General features: G+C 37.8%; 1 protein-coding gene across 3 annotated transcripts in view; it reads left to right on the plus strand.

Annotated features, from left to right (window-relative positions):
* The window catches only part of CHKA (choline kinase alpha), a 23,003-nt gene extending 3,526 nt beyond the window's left edge, over window positions 1-19,477 (plus strand). For 2 of the 3 annotated variants that reach the window (XM_075094428.1, XM_075094431.1), the window contains exons 2-12: window positions 797-908; window positions 7,958-8,011; window positions 12,130-12,243; window positions 12,863-12,996; window positions 13,260-13,364; window positions 13,716-13,774; window positions 15,410-15,497; window positions 16,147-16,255; window positions 16,732-16,838; window positions 17,179-17,260; window positions 18,065-19,477. In XM_075094428.1, coding sequence (XP_074950529.1) covers window positions 797-908; window positions 7,958-8,011; window positions 12,130-12,243; window positions 12,863-12,996; window positions 13,260-13,364; window positions 13,716-13,774; window positions 15,410-15,497; window positions 16,147-16,255; window positions 16,732-16,838; window positions 17,179-17,260; window positions 18,065-18,124 — 1,024 coding nt within the window. In that variant the 3' untranslated portion in view covers window positions 18,125-19,477. The remainder of the gene's footprint in view (window positions 1-796; window positions 909-7,957; window positions 8,012-12,129; window positions 12,244-12,862; window positions 12,997-13,259; window positions 13,365-13,715; window positions 13,775-15,409; window positions 15,498-16,146; window positions 16,256-16,731; window positions 16,839-17,178; window positions 17,261-18,064) is intronic. The other variant, XM_075094430.1, reaches the window with a different exon arrangement.
* The last annotated feature ends 523 nt before the right edge of the window (window positions 19,478-20,000 follow it).

The raw sequence follows: 20,000 nt of genomic DNA on the forward strand, positions 1-20,000 counted from the left end.
AAGCTAGTATCTAGCTTGATAAACCTGTAGAAAATGAGTGCTGTCAGCTTTTCCTGTAACAACGCTGTTGTAAAACAGTAACTACATGGAAAGCCAGCATGTTTGTATCACCACTGAACAACTGAAGTGCAGGATTCCCTAGTCGGTGTTTTACCTGATGAAATTCTGAGGGTGACTTTAATTTTGGCAAATATACAAGCAGTTTCTTTAAACTAAAGAATTGCTTTAATTGTAAATTTCAAAATTGAAAATGCGTCCCTAAGAATGATAGCATTGGTAAGACTTTAATCAGTGATACTGTAGCACAGGTATTCAGGTTAAATCTTTGTATCTATTCTTTGTAGTTGCCATTCCAGTGGTAGCAGCTCTGAATTCAAACTTAGGGTTTTACACTCACTGCATGTTCTTTAAGCTTATTCTGGTGTCGTCCTGCTTGTTTGTGTAACCAAGTATATCTGACAGGACTCCAGCATCACTTTCTAGAAGTCCTGAGAATAGTTAACTTAAATAGAAGCCTACATCTTACTGTAATTGCCTGTTGCATTTTACATCAGTTCATAGCTTGAGCTGTAATTTGGATCAGTAGATCTTGATGGCAAAATATGCATTAAGAAGCATTAATTTCTTTACTGAAGTCTTATGTTATGAGTTATTGGCACCATTGGAAAGTTGTTTTTCATGTTAGAGTAGATCAGTTAATCATACTAAAAGGATGATTAGAGCACCTCTAATTTGTAGAAAACGAAACACATATGGGCATCCAAGTTTGCTAATAAACTTGCTTTTCTCTTGATAGAGGTGGCCTCAGCAACATGCTGTTTCAGTGCTCGCTACCTGATACCATTGAGACAGTTGCAGATGAACCACGGAAAGTTCTCCTGCGCTTATATGGTGCAATCCTGCAGATGGTGAGTATGTAGAGTGCTTTGGGAGTGGGAGGGTTTCTGTAGCTTAATTGTAATATCTTTGGAGATCTTTATTTGTGACACACTGGAAGTGTGTGCTGCTTTATTCTTTTGGGAATGTGTCTAGTGGTAGTAGGGTAGATTGCTAGCTTAAAGCAGTTTTCTTTATAGTTTGTTATTGTCTAGAACTTACACTCCCTTCTATACAGATCCTGACTGGCGTGTATCAGCTGAAGGCTCACTTGCTGTCTGTTTGATCAGTAATGTTTTGTTTATGGTGTTAAGTTTGGACTGTGGTGTTTCTGAAAAGTTGTTAAAGTTTGCTTCTGTACAGTATGTAGGACTTTGGCATAACTAGCAAGATTGCAAGAGATTTAACTGCTTAGTTTTAATCTTGGTAGCATTTATGAATCTTTGAGATTAAAGTTGAAGGTTTTGTCAAACTTTTACAATGCTCAAGCATTTTATTAGATCTCATGGGTAATTTGTGTTGCTGGAAAACTTCATCTATAGTGTTAGAATAAAAAGCACAAACATCAATGCGGTACAGCCATCTCATTCCAAACATGCTTTCCTAAATGTGTGATATGCCTTGTAGCTGGCATAGAAGCTTAACCAGATGTTTGTCGAACTCTTCTAATGTTACTTTTATTTGGTTAGTAAAATGTAAATAGCATTGAAATTTGTCAAACCTTAAGAGAAGTGGTTGGCAAATCCCATTTCAAATTGTAAGATTTAAAATCAAGAATATTTTGTGAAGGTGATCTCTTCTAAAGCTTACAGGCTGTTACCATAGGACTGTAGGGCAGATCTTCTCTTAACCATCTCTGGTAGACACTTGATTATATTGTAAATAAATAATCATAAGTGTTTAACCTTACGAAAAAATGCAGCTTCATAAAATTACATTTGGATGTTGGCAGTTGTTTCTGTTTGACTTGGAGGGTCTGGTTTTATTATCCATTAATTTGATATTTTCCAGTACTCGGTCACTGGCTTTGAATAACTGATCCCATATCTGCAGGAGGTTGACTGTTCCTGAAATTTCAGCCCATTCTTCCTGCTTCTGCTGCCTTGACCAAACTTACTATTAAAAACCTCTTTGGATACTGTTACTTAACTGGCTTTAAGTGTTCTTTTATTATACTAGGTGAGGTATTGACTTTCCTGTGGTAACAAAGTTTATGAGAAATATGTAAAAGATTCCAGTAATTTGAAATAGCATGAAATGCTTGGCTATACCACCATATGTGTGTTGGGAAAGTTAAACTGTTAAACAAGAAAAGTGTGTAGTTGAATTCAAGCTTAGTCTTTCATTTCATTTAAGAGAAACCAAAAACAAAGTGAAAAAAATTGTGGTGAAGAACTTTGTTTTAGAAATGACTCCTAGGGTTGATACTAAGAATTTTTTTAAGAACTGTTAATGACTTTAATGTAATGCTGACTTTAATATGTAGAAGGCTTGAGCAGGAACATGGGCTGTAAAACTGCTGTAGTGATAGAGCTTCTGTTGCCTAAGAGCTGTGAAGAAATGTGGCCTTTCCCTTACATTTCAAAGGAAAAGTAAAGTAGACTCTAGAATTTGGTTGCCCTCCTCTTCCCTTAGGGTTTTTAACTTGCTTTTCCTGTGCCCCTATCTACTGAAGAAATCAAAATAAAATTCTGGGCTCTAAAATCAGAACTAATTCGGTTTGAAAATTGAAAGTGTGTTCATAACTTTCTAACCTTTCTACTCTTGGTGTTGAAGGATCTTTTGAGATGTCTAACTTCCTTTATTTCCATAGTGGCAGTGAAATGACTGCTCTTGTTGGTGCAGTTCACTAAAGGTTAAGTAAGCAGAGAAAGTCCCAAGGTAAAACTTTCAGATTGCATTGAGGTTCACAATTTTTGTCAACAAACATTTGTCTCTTCCAGCCCTCTACCTTAAATGCAAGTTACAATATAAGCAAACTGTTTTATTGGGGTATTTTGAAAACCTCACTTAGGATTCTTATGAATTTCTGGGTGGCATAAGCAGAATCTTATGACAAGCCTGTTAAGAGAGTGTAATTTGATATTTTTTCAGTAATTTTCCTTAAGTTCAAAGCCCTGTAGAAATTAAGGGACACTGTTAAGTAAGTTGAGTTTTGAGACCTTATGTTAAAATCACAACTTAATTCTCAATGACTTAATTGTAAGTGCCACTGGGTATTAGTAGTTATCACTTGTTTGTTTGAGCCTTTGTAGCATGTTTTAACTCTTGTCCGTTTTACTTTCTGTTGAAATTGGAGCACAAAACAGTGTTAATATCAGCTCTTCTTATTCCTTTACTGTAAATACTGTAGATATCTAGCAATCTTCTGTATGTACAACAATTTGGTGCAGACAAGTGTAAGTTAAAATTTTGAATACAAGTAAAAAATAGATACCTGATACTAACTTAAGAATGAATGATACTGGCACTGTAATTCTCTGAGCCACCTTTTAAAGGAACCTTTTTTGCAGTTTGAAAATAGCCCCAGTTTGCTTATTGTGAATCTTGGAAGACACAAATGTCAGTACATGAAACTCATCCAATACAAACCATGCCAGTTGGCTAAAGCTGCCACAGAGGGAAGGCTTTGTGCCTTCCTCTGTCATAGCTGATATGTTTAAGCCAATTTTTTGTGTGCATGACTGTTTTGGGGGGAGCTGGGGGGAGATGAACTGAGCTGGCTTGGCCATTATTATGAATGGTCACACTGGCATGGGTGTTTAAAAATCAAGGACTTCTCTTGAGTATATCCTTGAGCAGAACTTTTTTTTTAAGACAAGTATTTGTGCTTGTGACAGGTCAAAGTACTAACCACATTAAAACTCAAATGTCTGAGGCACAATGCAGATATGTTCTACATTGAAAAAAGGGAAATGCCTTACTCTGCTTCACTTATTCTTGCTCCAACTTAGTTGCTAAATTTTAAGGGGAGCATTGAAAGTAAAACTTCCTCACAAGAAAACATCTAACTGTTGGCTATATCAGTGTTAAAACAACTGAAACAAAAGTTCTCCAGCAATATGCCATTTAATGTCTGGCCTTTAAGATTGGATTTCATATGCAGATCACTGGAGTGTATCTACATAAATTCAGAACAACCAAAACTTCCCACATCTTAGAAATGCTTATAGGATTTCAACATACGATAGCATCAACAAAAAGAAAAGCTTGAGTTAAGGTGAGTTTCTTTGAAGTTCACCTATCAAAAGGTAACTTGGGGTTTGATTCCCATTCTTTTACACATGTCAAAAGAACCTTGAACTCTGAATCACTGGGGCTCTGTTACTTTGCAACAGACAAAACAAAATCTTGTATATAAATGAGGAAAACCAAACCAGTATACCTAATGTTTCTCTCTGGTCTCTCAATTTCTATGTGAGCAGATGCAAAATAAGTATAAATGGTTGCCACAGTTCTGTGGTAAATCTTTTTCCATACCTGCCTTGCTGCCTTTTATTTTTGTAACTAAATAAAATGCAGACTGCTGTGTAACTGTAATTATCAACGTCTTCTGTGGTTGTTGGTGTCCATGTCTGTTTGTAGCATGGAGTAACTACAAATCCCTGGCACTGGCAGACGGCTTGAAAGAAACCATGCACCTCTTACGGGGATATATTTGTGTTGGGTGGCGTTAAGGGTATTCTGGGGGTAATGTACCACTTTAGTTGTATATGCATGTGTTCTCTGCTGCAGGCTTGCCCATGCGATCGTGCCTAGAGCACTCTGGTTTCCAGGTGACAGACACGATTCACGGTATAGTATGAGATCTCTGAAGTTGGAGCATTCTCTACAGCTTTCATTTTCTTTAGTACTGGATTTCATTGTTTAAAAATAAGGCTTAAATAGCACCAGCTACTGTCTGTGCATCTGAATGTTTACGGCAATAACAAAATATCGAAGTACTACCCCTTCCTTTCCTCTGCTCCCTCATAAGAGAATGGTAACTTGAAATGAAGAGGATTAGAGATGTCTTTGTGGCTTTTGTAGGGCTTGAACTGGGAATTATTCTTCTAGGACTTCAAATTATTATCAGTTCCTTCAGGTCTGGCAGGGATCAGTCAACAGCAGATTCTTAGAAGCAGAAATAGTTATTGCTGATTCCAAGACTGTTTGTGTTCCCATACCCTGAAGTTCAAATTGATGTTTTCCAATAGTTTCTAGAATTAAGGAAAGCTTCCCCACATAGGTTGCCTATAACTTCTCAGGCAGTTCCTTGTAATGCTGTAGTTCATTGGGATTTGAATTCCTAGGGATTTGTCTAAATAAAAGCACTGCAGTATTTTGAAGTCTTGAAAACTACTAAAGCTGAGTAAACTCAGGAAAATGGAGTTATAATGTAAGATTTAAATTTTTGGGCAGAGCTAAGGGTTATTGGGGGGGGAAGTTACAAGTTCCTCCTCTATACAGAGTTTTCCTGACAAACATCATTTGGGATGTTTGAAGCAGAGCTCATCTTCCAGCTACAAGAGGAATAAATTGGGGGCATTAGGGAGAAAATGATTAACTCAAAATTTGTGTCAAACTACCAGATGTATAAAGACTGTCTGGTTGTCTTCTGATCACAGATCAGATAATATGTGATGCCTCCCATTCTAGGACTTTCATCTTGTACTTGAAGTCCTGCCTTAAAATCAATTTACATGATCCCAAAGTAGACACTATAACAACTTCTGTTGTCTCTGTGCACATAGCTTATTAAAACTGTAGTGAGCTTTCTTAATCTGCTTTGAGAATAAACTGTCCCAAAGTAACAGAAGCACTGAACAAATCTTTAAAGAAGCCTTCAAGTAGTAAAACACATCCATTTCTAGTTAGTATTTCCATATAGAGAGAGTGATTAAAAACCTCCAGCGGTTATTCAATCATTCTCTTATTTGGGTAATTAAAATCTCCTCATTGCTGTGGAACTAGATAGCTCCCAGAATTGGACATAAGTTGGAGTGAGCTACTACAGCGTATGGAAAAACTGAAGTTTTGATTGGTTTAGTCAAGAGCATGTGAGCTAAATATGTAGGTCATGGTACGAGATGTTTGCCTTTGAATCGCTGTTCTCATAAGTGATTGTACAGTCAGAAAACAATCAAATCCTACCACTTTAACATCTCTTAAACTCTTAAGAGTTAAACTCTTAAACTTCTGTTACATAAAATTGCATCTTGCTTACTTTGTTCTCTTTGACCACATGTACTGCAGACTTTCTGAGCTCTAGGCTGAGTACATGGCCACTTGTGAAGACTGATCCTCTCCAAGCTCCCATTCATATTTGCAAGTTACTTAGAAATTACTTTGTATTCATTCTCCTCTGGACACTAATGCTCCATGCTGAGGGAACAGAAAAGAGGAAGGGATGCCGCAGAAGTCTCCTTTTCTGATGACTCTGCAGTACACATCCCTAACTGTCTCTTTCTAATGGCACAGTAGATGCCATTAAGCTATCTCCGACACTAATTTGAGGTGGACTCTTAGAACTGGCTAGCTCTTTATACAGTATGACTTCTGGAAAGTGGATGCCAGTTCAGGTTCTAGGTAAAAGCCTAATCTGCTTACCTTCTGATGAACTGAACCATTCTGAGAACACCATTAATCAGGAAAGACTCCTGGATGGTGAGTAACTTTCTGACTGTTCAAGAAAAATCTGTAAGATGCAAGAGTGGTATTGATATAGGACATGCTTGTTCAGAGAAGCCCTCTGTATATGACCTTAATACTATTGAGTAGTTACACGTTTAGCTTTAGTGAATATGTTTTGCCTTTATTAATTTCCTTGAAAGGAATATAAACTAATAGTAGTTTTAATACTGTCTTGGTTTAAACATATCCTAGTTGAATGGGAAGTACTTGCTGAAAGACTATCGATTCATGTTAACTATACTTCTTCTATAGCTTCTGAAATACTGTAACTGCATAGCTTGTGTAAATCATTAGCTTGTTGTATTGTACTTAAGGCAGCTGGTGTTGCTTAACTGTACTCCATTAAGTTCATATTTCCACCCTTGTTTTGGACATGCTAGAGCTTTGCAACAGAAAGGTATGCACATGGTTCTATGAATCAAATGTTTTTGTTCAGAATGTGAAGGTGCAGGCTACCTTTATGGGCCTCTAAAGCTAGTCTGGTTTAAACAGTCAACGGTGGAATTGCAATATAAATAGCAGCCACAAACTGTCGCTAATTCTAAGCAAATATTTGCTTTCTCTTTTCCTTACCTTCAAGCCTTTTAAAGGACAAGGGTTTTATTACATCTTGAATTTTAAATGCGCAGCTCTATTAAAAGCATGTGCCATTGAGGGTTCAGTTGCTGATGATATGGTTTGATACTCTGAAACTACTTTATAATGACTGTTAACAATCCTAGCACAATACATTATGCATGGAATTTGTTAAAGTTCTGCTAGTATACTGCAGTTCTCACTGAGGCATCTTTAGCTTACATGGCAGTTCATTTGAAGAAAAATCTTGGATTTGCATGGCCAGTGTTATATTGTAGATACAGCCTAGACAGCATACTGTAAATAAGGAAATTCTAGTCACAAGAAATTTGGAAAATGAGGTAATAGAAAAAAAGCAAGTGCTTTGTGAGCTACATAACATGCCGCCTCTAAAAGTCCTTCTAAGACTTTTATGTAATTTTATGTAATATGTCTCTTAAGTGTTTTAGCTGCAAGAAGGAATTTATTCCAGATGTCATGCTGAGGGACTTAATTTTCTCTTAAATAAAAATATTCCTCTAAGCTTATGATACATTGAAATCTTCTTTTGAAATACTGGGAAACAATAAAAACATACCTGAAAATCATCCCTCAGGCTACTTACAGGAGTGGCTTGGTCTCAGTGGCACATCCTTTTGAAAGATTTTGGAATTGTTGAAATAGTGTGGTGGGCAGAAGTCAGATGGATACTAGTACTGTAGCTGGCACAGATCAAGACTCTGAAACATCTAGTTAATCGTAGCTGGCACTTCTACTCCCTTTGTTCTGGTGGTTACAGGTTAACTGTGTTAAATTTCATCTTCTCATTGTGTTTGCTTTTTCTCATTCATAGAGGTCCTGTAATAAAGGAGAGTCTGTACAGTCTCAGAAGGAAAATGACTTGCAAGTGAGTAATTAAATTTGCTCATTTCACAGAATTTTATAGCTGATAGAGAAGTGTGATCTTGCTTGTTCTAAACCACTATTTACTCCACCTGGTGTCTGGGCTGTGTTTCTAGAAACATAAACTGTAACGAAGAAAATAAATTTATTTGCTCATAGAAGTAACATTATAATGTGAGTGTCTGTACATAGTTTGGAAAAATTTAAACATTCCGCATTAACAAGAAACACCCTGCCAATTCTACCCTAAATGGTTTCTTACCATTTCTCACATCGGTATCGGTACCGCTGTTTCTAATACAAGACTATTTCTTCTTTACTAGAGGAAGATCAGTACTCTGCTTTATCTAATCCCTATTTTATAATGCGTTGATGAACTCTTCTGAGGAAAGTATATGGAGCTGGAGAGAACCTTCCTCTTGAACATGAAGTGTTTCTGATTAGCACTGTGCTTGGATCATCTGTGTTCTGCAAGCTTTAAAGCTTGTGCATTTGGAACCATTTCTGCTCATGCAGCATAATGTTTAACTGAGTAATTTTTCATAAAGTCATCTGAACAGGATTTGGTAATTTAGATTTCTACCCTGGCAATATATTTTTCAGTAAGGGATAACATTGCAGCATGTTAGCCAGATGCTTTGCTTGTTATGTACTATTGTTTTTCAGCTCTGTAATGTTTTTGGCAATGATTAGGGAGACCATTTTACTTGTTTGATAAGTGCTGCTTTTCTCCCCTTGTACTTTCTGCTCTCTGGGAATGCCATCTGAAACAGTTCAAGCGTTTATTTCTAGTGAGTTGAAACTGGTTTCAAAATTTTTGTTGTTGAATGATGGCATTTGAAGTTTTGTTGAACTTTCAATTTACTGGAACAGCTTCAATTGGTTGAACCAAGACTGAGCTGAAAAACTTATTGGTTTGATGCCTCATTTTTTTTTAGAGATGACAAATGGAGGTACTTTGATTTCTCCCCTGCCCCAATCCAGTAAAAAAAAAGTTCCTAAAGTTATAAAAGAAAACAAAACCCAAACAAGCCCCACCCTGCTCCCAGCAGCTCATAGAAGTTTTGCAGTACAGGAAACAAGGCTTTGAACTTCAGAATTGTCATCATTTGTTGCCTGTAAGTAGTGATTCTATGCTGGTAGGTTGTTACTTTCTGCTATTAATCTCATAGTGCTGGAATTTCACTGTTGGAGCAGTATACTCAAGAATTCCTGTCAAGATGGATTTCATTTTCTTGAGTCAACATAAAAATTGTGGGTAGGTTTAATCAGAGGAGTTAATGTCATCCTTTGGAGAGAAGAAAAGCCTTTGGATGATCTCAATGTTCTGGATCCACTAGCAAAAGCATTGTAGCTGTTCTGAGCTGCCTGGTGATTGACAGCTGAGATGGGATAGTCTTTTGTCAGCTCATAAGGTCATTTAACAGGGGTTATCTATGTTTTACCTTGGTTTTTCTGTAGTTAGGGGTAATTTTCCTCTAAATAGTAATATCTCATATATTTTTGTAGTGAGCTTTTTGTTGAAGCAAAAAAACCAGAAGCTTCAGTTCCAACTAAAATATAGGAAGGCTTTTGATCTCTCCTTGTGTGAATGGGAGTTGTGTAATGGGAAAGTCTTGAAAGAACATTTATAATTCTTAGGTTTGAGATGCAGTGTTCAGATCTAAGTATTCATTTAAAAGTGAGTAGTCAAATCTTTTCCAGAAGCTTGTTTTATATACAAGTGCTCATGGTGACATCTGTTTGAAACTGATGAAAATTGAGAGCTTCAGGGCTTAAAACAGCAGGTTGTTGTCTTGGCAGTATAAGTATATTGCAAAGTATTTGAAGACATTGGGGTACATAATTTAATTAATTACAATGCTTGATCCTTTAAAAAAGTCATCAAGTAAACATTTAACTGAAGAGTTTAGATACCTAGATTTGTTCAGTGCCCATATGAAGTATGCTATAGGATTTTCTAATGTTCTTTAGGAGTTTATTTCCACACCTACACTTGACAGTGGTGTGTGGAGTAGAGACTTGATAAAAGGTCCATCAGGTATTATGAAGAAGAAGCCTTTGTGCCTGACATACATAGATGGTGGTATTCTAGAGCTCTCATTGGACTTGTTCTCAGGTGACCATTCTGTTACAGTAGAGGAAGTTCCTTTGGTGCTCTAAACTTTTTTGTGTTTTAAGAGTCAGGAACCAGAGCACTCAAACTTGAATATTCTTATACTGCAGCTTTTAGGTAATATTTGCCTGTACTTTTTAATCTTGAAGCAGATCTTTCATGGAGATGCAGCCATCCTTGTTAACATGGCTGACACAGAAGTTTACAAACTTGCAATTGTGTAGTCGTGGATTATTTGAAGGTTCTAAATTTTTAAGCATGTCTTAAGGGACTAGAGCTATGCAGATGTGGCAGAAGTAACCCAGAAGTGCACTGTTGAGTAACTGGAAATGTCATTGTTTCTGGTTGTCACTTCTGATGCAGTAAGGCACAGATAATGAAGAACATTGCTTTGGCACTTGCTGTTGTCCAAGTATCGTGAGTATTTTTTTGGTAAGATGTGAAAACAAGAAGCTGACATCTTGATGGGAGCAACCAATAGGATTGCTGTAACTGGACTTTTAAAATACCCTGGTGTTGTACCAGGCTCAGACAAATTCAACGTGGGCTAATAATGAAGTAGACATGCAGTAACCTGTATCTAGTTTGCTTTTTGGTGCTTGGCATTAGGCTTCAGAATTGAACTGAAAAGTTTGTATCTGTGGTGGTGAGGGCATGTGAGATGGTTAAAAGTACATAGTTTTGGTGCACTAGTTCTGCATTGATGAGATGGAAAAAACAGTGGAGGACATGGATGCAATACATTCGTATACAAATCGTCTTAAACTCTCAACTGATATTCTTGATGACTCTTACTTTTTAATGAGGTTAATGCTTCAGAACATAGTTACATGAGTCTTTCCTACACTTCAATATGAAATGCTAGAATTTCTTGAGAAGATGCCAGAATAATAGTGTGGGCCAGTAATAAAAATTATTCATCAACGGAACTGCCTGGAGCGTACTCAGGAGTGGAACTTGTATAGAAAGAGTTATTTGCTGTCTGAGACTTTAGTGACGATAGTAATGCAAAAGGCTCTGTGGTCTGAAATAGCTGAGAGTTTTCCTAATTTTGTGCTTAGTTCTTATGCTTTTAAGTGTAATGGGTCACGCTTTGAGGCGAGTTGCTCAAAAGTAGGCAGAGGCTTAGCAGACCTCTAGGATTTGAATACAGTTGGATTCTGGTTAACATAATTGCTACAAGTAGTGATTTATACTGTGGCTTGTGCATTTACTTTCAGCTAATCTTACCCATCAAGAAAGCTATGCTTCAGTGATTTTTAACTGTCTTTTTGAGGCATATTTCTACTAATGTTCATACTTTTGTATTAAAAAGCTGTCTGCTTATGATTGTTATGGACTGAGTTTATTGATATAAGGAAAACACTGAAGAGGAGTTATTGAAACTCGGGGTATATTTGGAGGTAGAAAAGGAAGAATGTTTATTAACACACACATGCTTGTTAGCAGGAGTTTAAATTATTCTCTTTAAAAAAAAAAAGAGGGAACACCTAAAATGTGCTTAATAGAAACAAATCCTAAGTCATTATTCTAAATGAAAAACTGGTTACTTCAATTGTTCACTTCATTCACTTGCACAGTTAAAATGTCCTTTTGTGAGGCACTGTTCCAAAGTGTGTTAAAGTAGCCAAGGATAATATTTATAGTTCCTGTCCTGTGCTTCAGTAGGATAAACTCCTTCAGGAAATGAGTTTGCAGAGTTCCCACAGGTTAGGGAGGAGAGGGTGTTTTGGTTTTTGCATAGTTTTCCTTTGACCTGGCCACCAACAGTACCTGTTAGTAATAGAGACTCTTCTCCCCAGCTTTAAACTTGAAAACAAAATATTTGTATTGCTCCTATGCTAACCATGAGTTATTATTAATCAGGAAGACTTGGTTAGTAAAATGTTGAGTCGTCTTTTTAAAGCTAACCCTAAATTTCTCACTTCGTAGCAGTTGAGCTATTGTGCATGCCTAAGTTCATATCTGTGCAAGCACCAACTAACACTTTAATTTTTTTTTTGTAGGGGGCAGAAGCCATGGTTCTGGAAAGTGTTATGTTTGCCATTCTTGCAGAGAGAGCTCTTGGCCCAAAGCTGTATGGAATCTTTCCACAAGGGCGGCTGGAGGAGTTCATTCCCGTAAGTCCTGTTCATGATTACTCAGTGGGCTGCTTCTAGCTGTTTTAATTGATCATGACAAGAAGATCTCTGGACTGCCCAGAAAAGCAGGGATGTGGGAATGGAATACTTGGCAGCCTGTAGTAATTGCTAGCTGTAATTTGATACAGTCATAGTGGGTGTTGGAGAGCCCAAATATAGCTCTTGCCAGGGAGAGATAGCTTAAAAACTCCTCAGCTCTAGCAGAGACTAATAAGTGAAGATAAAAAGCCTGTTAGATACCAAACATAGCATTGGAAGCTATGGAGTGACACTTCCCTTTAACAGCAACAAGAGCAGATGCTTTTGATGTTGCCAAATATTTATACCCAATCTACTTTGAAGATATTCTTAGAGTGAGAAGTGATATTCCCCAGGTCTTGGTCTAGAAGAGAATTGACTTAAGTCACAAGTAAGCTAGGCTGGCTAACTTGGCTTTTCCAAAGACAGCAATTTTGTAAGTTCATTTGGGATGAAAAAATTGTATTGCTTGAATACTATGCTAGTATCTTATACTATACTAATGGTAGTGTTTGTAATTAATCACACTTTTGTAATTAATCAATTAACTGTATTTTAAGAATACTATGTTTTATTACAGAGCAGGAAACTAAGTACTGAAGAGCTGAGCTTACCTGACATATCTGCTGAAATAGCTGAGAAGATGGCTAGATTTCATGGCATGAAAATGCCATTTAATAAAGAACCTAAGTGGCTTTTTGGGACAATGGAAAAGTAAGTTATGCAATACTTTGAAGTATGAAAAAAAAGGTGACCTGGTGAAATTTTGATAAGCAGATCATTTTTCCTCAATGCCTGAGAGCACAAGCTCTCACTGTGCCCAGAAGCTGTTTCATAGTTACTTGAGGAACTTGAATTACCTTGAAGAATGGTAACATTTTCTTTTAAAACTTTTTATTTTAGTTTAAATGGTATCTCAGTGTGGGAAGACTAACGTGTTGTCACAAATGCTGTACTATTGTCTCTGTTTTTAACAGATATCTAAATCAAGTGCTGAGGATTAAATTTACCAGAGAATCTAGAACTAGAAAACTGAACAAACTCCTCAGTTACAATCTCCCCCAGGAAATGAAAAATCTAAGGTAGGTTTATTTTCCAATTTGCACAGTCTTAGTATGAATTTGTATACTTGTTCAAACACATTATACAGTATAATACCCTGAATTCATTTACAGTTTGGGGATTGGTTTTGGTTCTGTAACTAACCGGAGTCTCATACGACTACAAATTGATATGATCAATTGCTGATCTGGCTTGCTGATCAGTGAAGTTGAACTTTGTTGTCCTGATCTTGGGCTCCTATTTGAGAAAATAGTGTCTTGCTAGAAATGAATAGCACTTCAAATTCTTACAACAAAATCTATTCTTTACATGGAAGTGGAACTGAACGTAGTGATTTGTTACTTACAAGATCCTCTATTGCTGTTTTCTAGAGCTATGCTTGAAGCTACTTCATCCCCAGTTGTATTTTGCCACAACGACTGTCAAGAAGGTAAGCTGGTAATATTTCACGACCTTGTTCAATGATGTAGTATTAAGCCTTTTCTGGTCATTGTTTTCCTTCTGGGAGGTAGTCATGCTATTGAGGTACTGCCCTGGTGGCTGACCTAGAAGGGCAGCCTGTGCAGTCCCTCTGTAACAGTTGCAAAGCAAAGTGCATTGGCTTCAGCAACCCTTTGGCTAATTAAGAGAAGTCTCATATCGTAACTGGATTAAGCCAAGCATGTACCATGCTCTGTTTATATAGCTCAGTTGATGACTGGAGCCTTGGGTGTTTTCTGTTAAGACTGTACCTGTCTTAGCTGTCTGCAATATGCATGAACAGGGTAGGATATACTTCAGTCCTTTTAAAAGAAAGATACTGAAAAAGTACAATGAATGATGAAAATGGAGACCAGAGTAGTTAGACTTGGCAGCTCTCAGCTTGTATTGGAGAGAAACATTAGGAAAACCTTATCCACCTTTTTTTAGTGCGTGGTCTCTCGGAGTCATGGAGGGATTAATAATTTTTCTGAGCCAGTTTTCTAAAGAGGTGAAAAGGAGGCAGGGCTGAAGGTGTTGGGTGTGCTGTGTTTGTGCTCCCTGACACCTGTACAGTGGGTAAGCTGGGCTGAGCTGGAAGGATGCTATACTAGGAGCATATGCAGGGCTGTTTTGTTCTCAGGAGCCCCAGCCTTGTTAGCTAAGGCTGAGGAATTGGCCTGGAAGAGAATTGCCCTGGAGGGTAGGCACATAAGCATAGACAGCACAAAGGGAAAAAGTCACAGATCTGAGGTCTGAAGAGCTAGCTTGATAGTGGTGCAGTTGGAAGTCTAAGTGCTGGTGTGGCAACATGCAGTACTGGAGGAGTCAGAGCATGATAGGGCAGGCAAGCTTCGTAATCTAAATTTCCAAGGTGGGGGTGTAGTTGGGAAGCAAAATACTGTGCTTGGTCTATTGGTGCAAGGGTGCAGCATAGAGAGCAGATATACCTGTGGCAAGGGGACAAACTATTGCAGGAATTGCAATCACTCTAGATTTATTTACTAGTTGGCACTTGATAGAGGCAGATGTGATGTCTTTCAGATTAATTATAGTGACAAAATGAATTGACAGACAGATAAAGCAATCTCCCTGTTATAAAAGGAAAAGGCTGAGCTTTTCTAAAGGTACTGGTTATGCCACATATTAGAATAGCGAAGTGATCAGTCTGACTTTCAGGCTGCTGAAAAGCAATTCCTGTCCCAAGTGTTGTGTGATCAATGATAGTGCTATATAGGTATGGGAGATGCTGCATAATTTAGATCTCAAGCTGTGGAAAGAAACAATTCAGCAAGGGCTGTTGAGGCTGGCAGTGTCACCTGAGTTAGCTGCAAGCTGAACACTGGAGAAGCAGGACCCTTGTGAGAACAAATCTGCCTCTGCCTGTGCAGAAGAAAACTTTGTATTCAGCTTTACAAGGTTTATAGTATTTATCTCAACTTTCAATGAGCTGGTATGCAACTAGTGAACTTGGCTTTTCCTATCGTTCCGTGCAGATGTAGGGGATATCTGGGATTATCTGAACAATGTTTCTGAAGAGAGTATTGCTTTTCTGTAATTTTCCTAGGAGTTTACTGAATATGCTGTATTATCTTAAAATTTTTAGGTAATGTCTTGCTTCTGGAAGGCAGAGAGAATTCAAAAAACCAAAAGCTGATGCTCATTGACTTCGAATACAGCAGCTATAATTACCGGTAAATTGCTTTATTTCATATTCAGCAGGAAAGTGTATTACTTTGTACATGCTCTTTATAGTGAGCAAGTGCTGCACTACTGATTTTCTGTCTGTTCTAGTGAATTGTGTTCTGCTTTTAGTGGTGGACAGCAAATACAACTAGTCAAAGCAGCTCTGGTCCTGACAGTGTTGAGTGTAGGCATACAGCAGAGTCAAAGTTGTTGGAGCTCCTTGGTTGTCCAGACTAGAGGGCTTGTTTATGCACAAAAGGCTTCTTGCTTGCATGTCAAAATTTCTTTCTGGTAGGGAGATGAGGAGAAGGGTAGATCATGTGTACCTAGGTGTGCAGGGCAGGTTTGCTTTTGTGGTTTTTTTTTCCTTCAGTCCTTTCAAATAGCTTTCTCAAGTATTTTAACTGGCTCCATTGGCATAAAACTTGGTAGCAAAGTCTAGTATTTTTTTGTAGCTGGTAGCTTTCATTCTTAACTGCCCATCTTTACTAATTGATTTTAATAACTTGCAAAAAGTTGTATTTTAGTCGTCCTCTATCTCCTTCAGCAAAACTGCTGTAAGTTCCAAGTAGCCTTGTGCTTTTAAACTTGATTTTAGATTTGCTTAAGATAGCTAGTATGCAAATATTGAGGCACTCTGTCTTTATATCTCTTCAGAGGATTTGACATTGGAAATCACTTCTGTGAATGGATGTATGATTACACATATGAGAAGTACCCATTCTTCAAAGCTAGTGTTCTTAAATATCCTTCAAAGAAGCAACAGGTAGGCACATAAGACATCATTAATAAAATGCCAGTGTCCACAGTCTTCAAACCTCAACTCTTTTTCCAATTCTGTTTTGGGCATACTCTGTCTTAAGATCTTTCCTCCGTGACTCCCTTAAATATAACACTTTCTGTAATCCTGACTACCTTTGCTTTAAAAATAACAAACTTCATAATAGTTATTCAGGATAGAATATTTACTATGTGCCATGTAGGTATCTGCCATAAAAAGTCCAGTAGTTGTGCACTGCGGCTGTGAAATTAGTTGGCAGCAGCAAAATGTTGTCTCTTGGCCTCATGTTATAGCTTTTCTTAAACAAGTCTTCCAAGCACTTAGTAGAACCACAATTAATCTTGAAGCTAATCCAGCACTGGCAATGTTAAGAAAAATGACAACTTATTCAAAGGCCTGTCTAGTTCCTAAACAAGCAAATATGTCTGAGACAGTCGTAACTCTGTTAACTTGCCTTCCAGCTTCATTTTATCTCCAGTTACCTGTCTGCATTCCATGATGGCTTTGAAAATCTGAGCAATGAAGAGAAGTCCAAACTAGAAGAAGTGGTGTTAATAGAAGTTAACAGGTAACTTGTCTTTCACAGCTGTATCTTGAAACTTCCACTGTGGTGCCTATACTTGTACACCTTACTGGCTGGAGAAACTTCAGCCAAGAGAGATTCTAAGATTTGTATGTGGTAAAGAAAAATCTGTCCATTGTAATCTTTAGATGTGTGGGATACACTGAGTGGAATAAACAAAATACTACTCCATGGGAAACGGAGTAACGGAATTATTTTCATGACGTCTTACTTGAAGAAAAGATGTGGACATCCCCAAACTAGGGAATACTATTCTAACAGGATATTCAAATTAGGTGTTGTGACTTAGCTGGATCTTTCAATAAACACAGCCTTGTAATTTCAGGTTTGCCCTTGCATCGCACTTCTTCTGGGGCCTGTGGTCTATTATACAGGCCAAGATCTCATCCATTGAGTTTGGTTACCTGGTAAGTTAATTAATCGTAGTTTCATGTAACTAAAAATGTATACTCCAAGTAATCTGTAGTGCATAATCAGAAAGTAAATGAAATGGCCTCTCACAGAGACTAATATCTTTTAAGTGGAGTAAAACTTTAAAATCAATGTGTTACTAGTTTGTGCTCTTTCCTTATGAATGTAAAGAACGTATAAGGTCATAAAAACTTAGAAATTTTTCCCATTGTTAGGCAGGGACACTATAGCCTTAGGTGTCAGGCCTTGGAGTGGGATGAGGCCTCACCATGCAGTGAAGTACTCTTCTGCAGTGAGATCCTGTGCCTCTTGTCATGGAAGCTAGTATGCAATAAGCATGAATTTGGAAATTTAGTCAAAGTGCACATGTAACTACATGTTGATATTCAGTGTGCAACAATACCAATGCCAGGTAGCTTGTACCTGAGAAGCAGGTCAGTCTAACTCTTTGTACATGTTTAGTGTGCTGTGATGTAACTTTCAGGTACACTGACTATCCTGTAAGAAGTGTGGCAGAAACCATCCTTTTTAGTGAGATCCTGACCTGTTTAGTTCCTGTTTTTCTCTGACATGCTGGCAGCAGCTAATAGTGTTAAGAGTTGAAATAAGATTGGAGGAAACATTAAGAGGCCAGAATACATCTGGAGAGATTATCCTTCCCAAATAGAGCTAATTAATGCATTGGGATGATGGATTAGGAAGGTAATACAGTTAATACCTTCATTATGCTTCCCCATCCCAAATAAGAAAGCTCAGCTGTATTTACTATGTTAAGTACTGAATGTCCCTTATTTCTCCAGGAATATGCATTATCCAGATTTGACGCCTACTTTGATCAGAAGAGGAAGCTGAAGGTGTGAATGTGGAGGAGTGGCCTGAGGGTTACTGTATGAAGAGGGCAGCTGGACAGAACTTACACTGTGCTTAGGCTACTGTATCTCTAATGAAGGTGTCACTGAATTCCAGTTCCTTGGAACACAGGTGTACAGTACTGAAGACTGTATAGAAATGACTTGTTTACAGTTTCGTAAATACTTGGAATGAGATTAGGAGGCAAAAGTAAAATACAACAGTGCAATATCTTTAAATCTCTTTGATCTAGGAGGTATTTTATATTATGGGAGAAGCTTACAATTACATGTCAATACCACGTGCATCAGAGCAAACAGTGTTACTGTGAGTACATTTTCTGGGGGGGTGTTGGCATTACAGTTTATGTTGTAAGCGAAACAGTTGTAAAAAATGATTCATTGTAGGTGCTGCCTCTTAATGAGAAGGAAAAGTGAAGGAGACAACTGTTAAACTGTGAAGTAGTCTTAAAATCATACTGTGAGATTAGGTTCAACATGCCCCATGAACACTATCTTCAAAGCTGCTGATCTGTTACACCACTTTAACCAGAAAGCAACTAAACACACTGAAGCGCAGTAGGCTTTAAGGTGTTGGCTACAAACACATGAATGTTTCTCTTGTAAGCTGGTGTGCCTGTGAAGTGAAGTATGAATGAACTTTTAACTGGACATTCTGGAGGAGTTTGTCTTGAACTGTTCATACCATGTCCTTCAAGAACATGCTTTAGCCCAGCCTGGTTGTCTCTTAAAATGCTGTGTCCTGCACAGGGGTTTCTGTGAGCTGGCAGCACTTGGGAAGAATGCCTTGAATTGCTCTAGCAACTCCCCAGGTAACTGGCTTGGCATTGACAATACTCGTAACTGGAGCCCATCTCTCTTCTTGTGTTGCCACAGTATATGGCTGTGAAATAGTAGAGCCAAAGACTGCGGAGAACACTTCAGCAGATTGCTGTTCTGTCCATCCAATGCTTACATGGATTAGGAGGTGCTTTTCTTGCACCTTCAACTTTCATGTCCCAGCAATCCAGTGAAATGGAGCATTTTGTGGGGAACAATGATGTGTATATTGAAACTTGAGTATAATCTGTGTACATGTCATCTAAAGAAATCTTTAGATTTTTGGGAGCTTGTTTATTTTGAATGTTGTTTGTGCTTTCTAACACACTGTATTATAAATAATAAACTTCTAAGTCTACGCTTTTTCACTTGTATAGCAAATATTGTTTCAAGCAGCTGAAAAAATGCAGCATTTCATGTCCTGTATAGCATAACTTGTAAAAGCTATCATTCTCTGGTAGAGAATCATTTTCCATGCATTCAATTATTAATACTTCATAATAAATATAAAGCACTTAAACATCATAGTTGATACTCTGTTTCTGACTGTTATGGTGGAATTACTTTCTTGCTTACCTTCAAAGGCAGACTAATTTTAAGCTTTAGGCTCAATGCTGTGGGATATACCTTCTACTTAAGTATGTCTTTAGCATTTATTGGCTAACTGAACACTAATAGAAAGCGTGGGGAAGAAAGGGCATTAAAGTGATGAGAAGTAGACTGAAGATCAGTTTGAAATCTATAGTTCTAGACGTGGGAAAAGGTTTAGGTTTAAGCACTTTATGGTATCTGTCCTATTAACTACCCTAAAACCAAAGGTAAAAGTTACCGGCATATATTGAGTTTTACTGGCACACTAGAAGTATTTGTGGTAGGAATAGCCAGGTAATGTCTGCAGGCTACTGAAGGTACTGCTGCACATGGCAAACCCCAGGGGGGAGTGGTATAGGAGGAACGAACAGTTTAGAATTATGCTTTGCAGCTAGCTGGAAAGGAGTGATATGTAATTGGTGTCTTGATTCTGTTGGAAGCCTTGCTTGTATTCCAA

Source organism: Phalacrocorax aristotelis, chromosome 5, assembly GCF_949628215.1.
Source record: "Phalacrocorax aristotelis chromosome 5, bGulAri2.1, whole genome shotgun sequence".
Taxonomy (NCBI): Eukaryota; Metazoa; Chordata; class Aves; order Suliformes; family Phalacrocoracidae; genus Phalacrocorax; species Phalacrocorax aristotelis.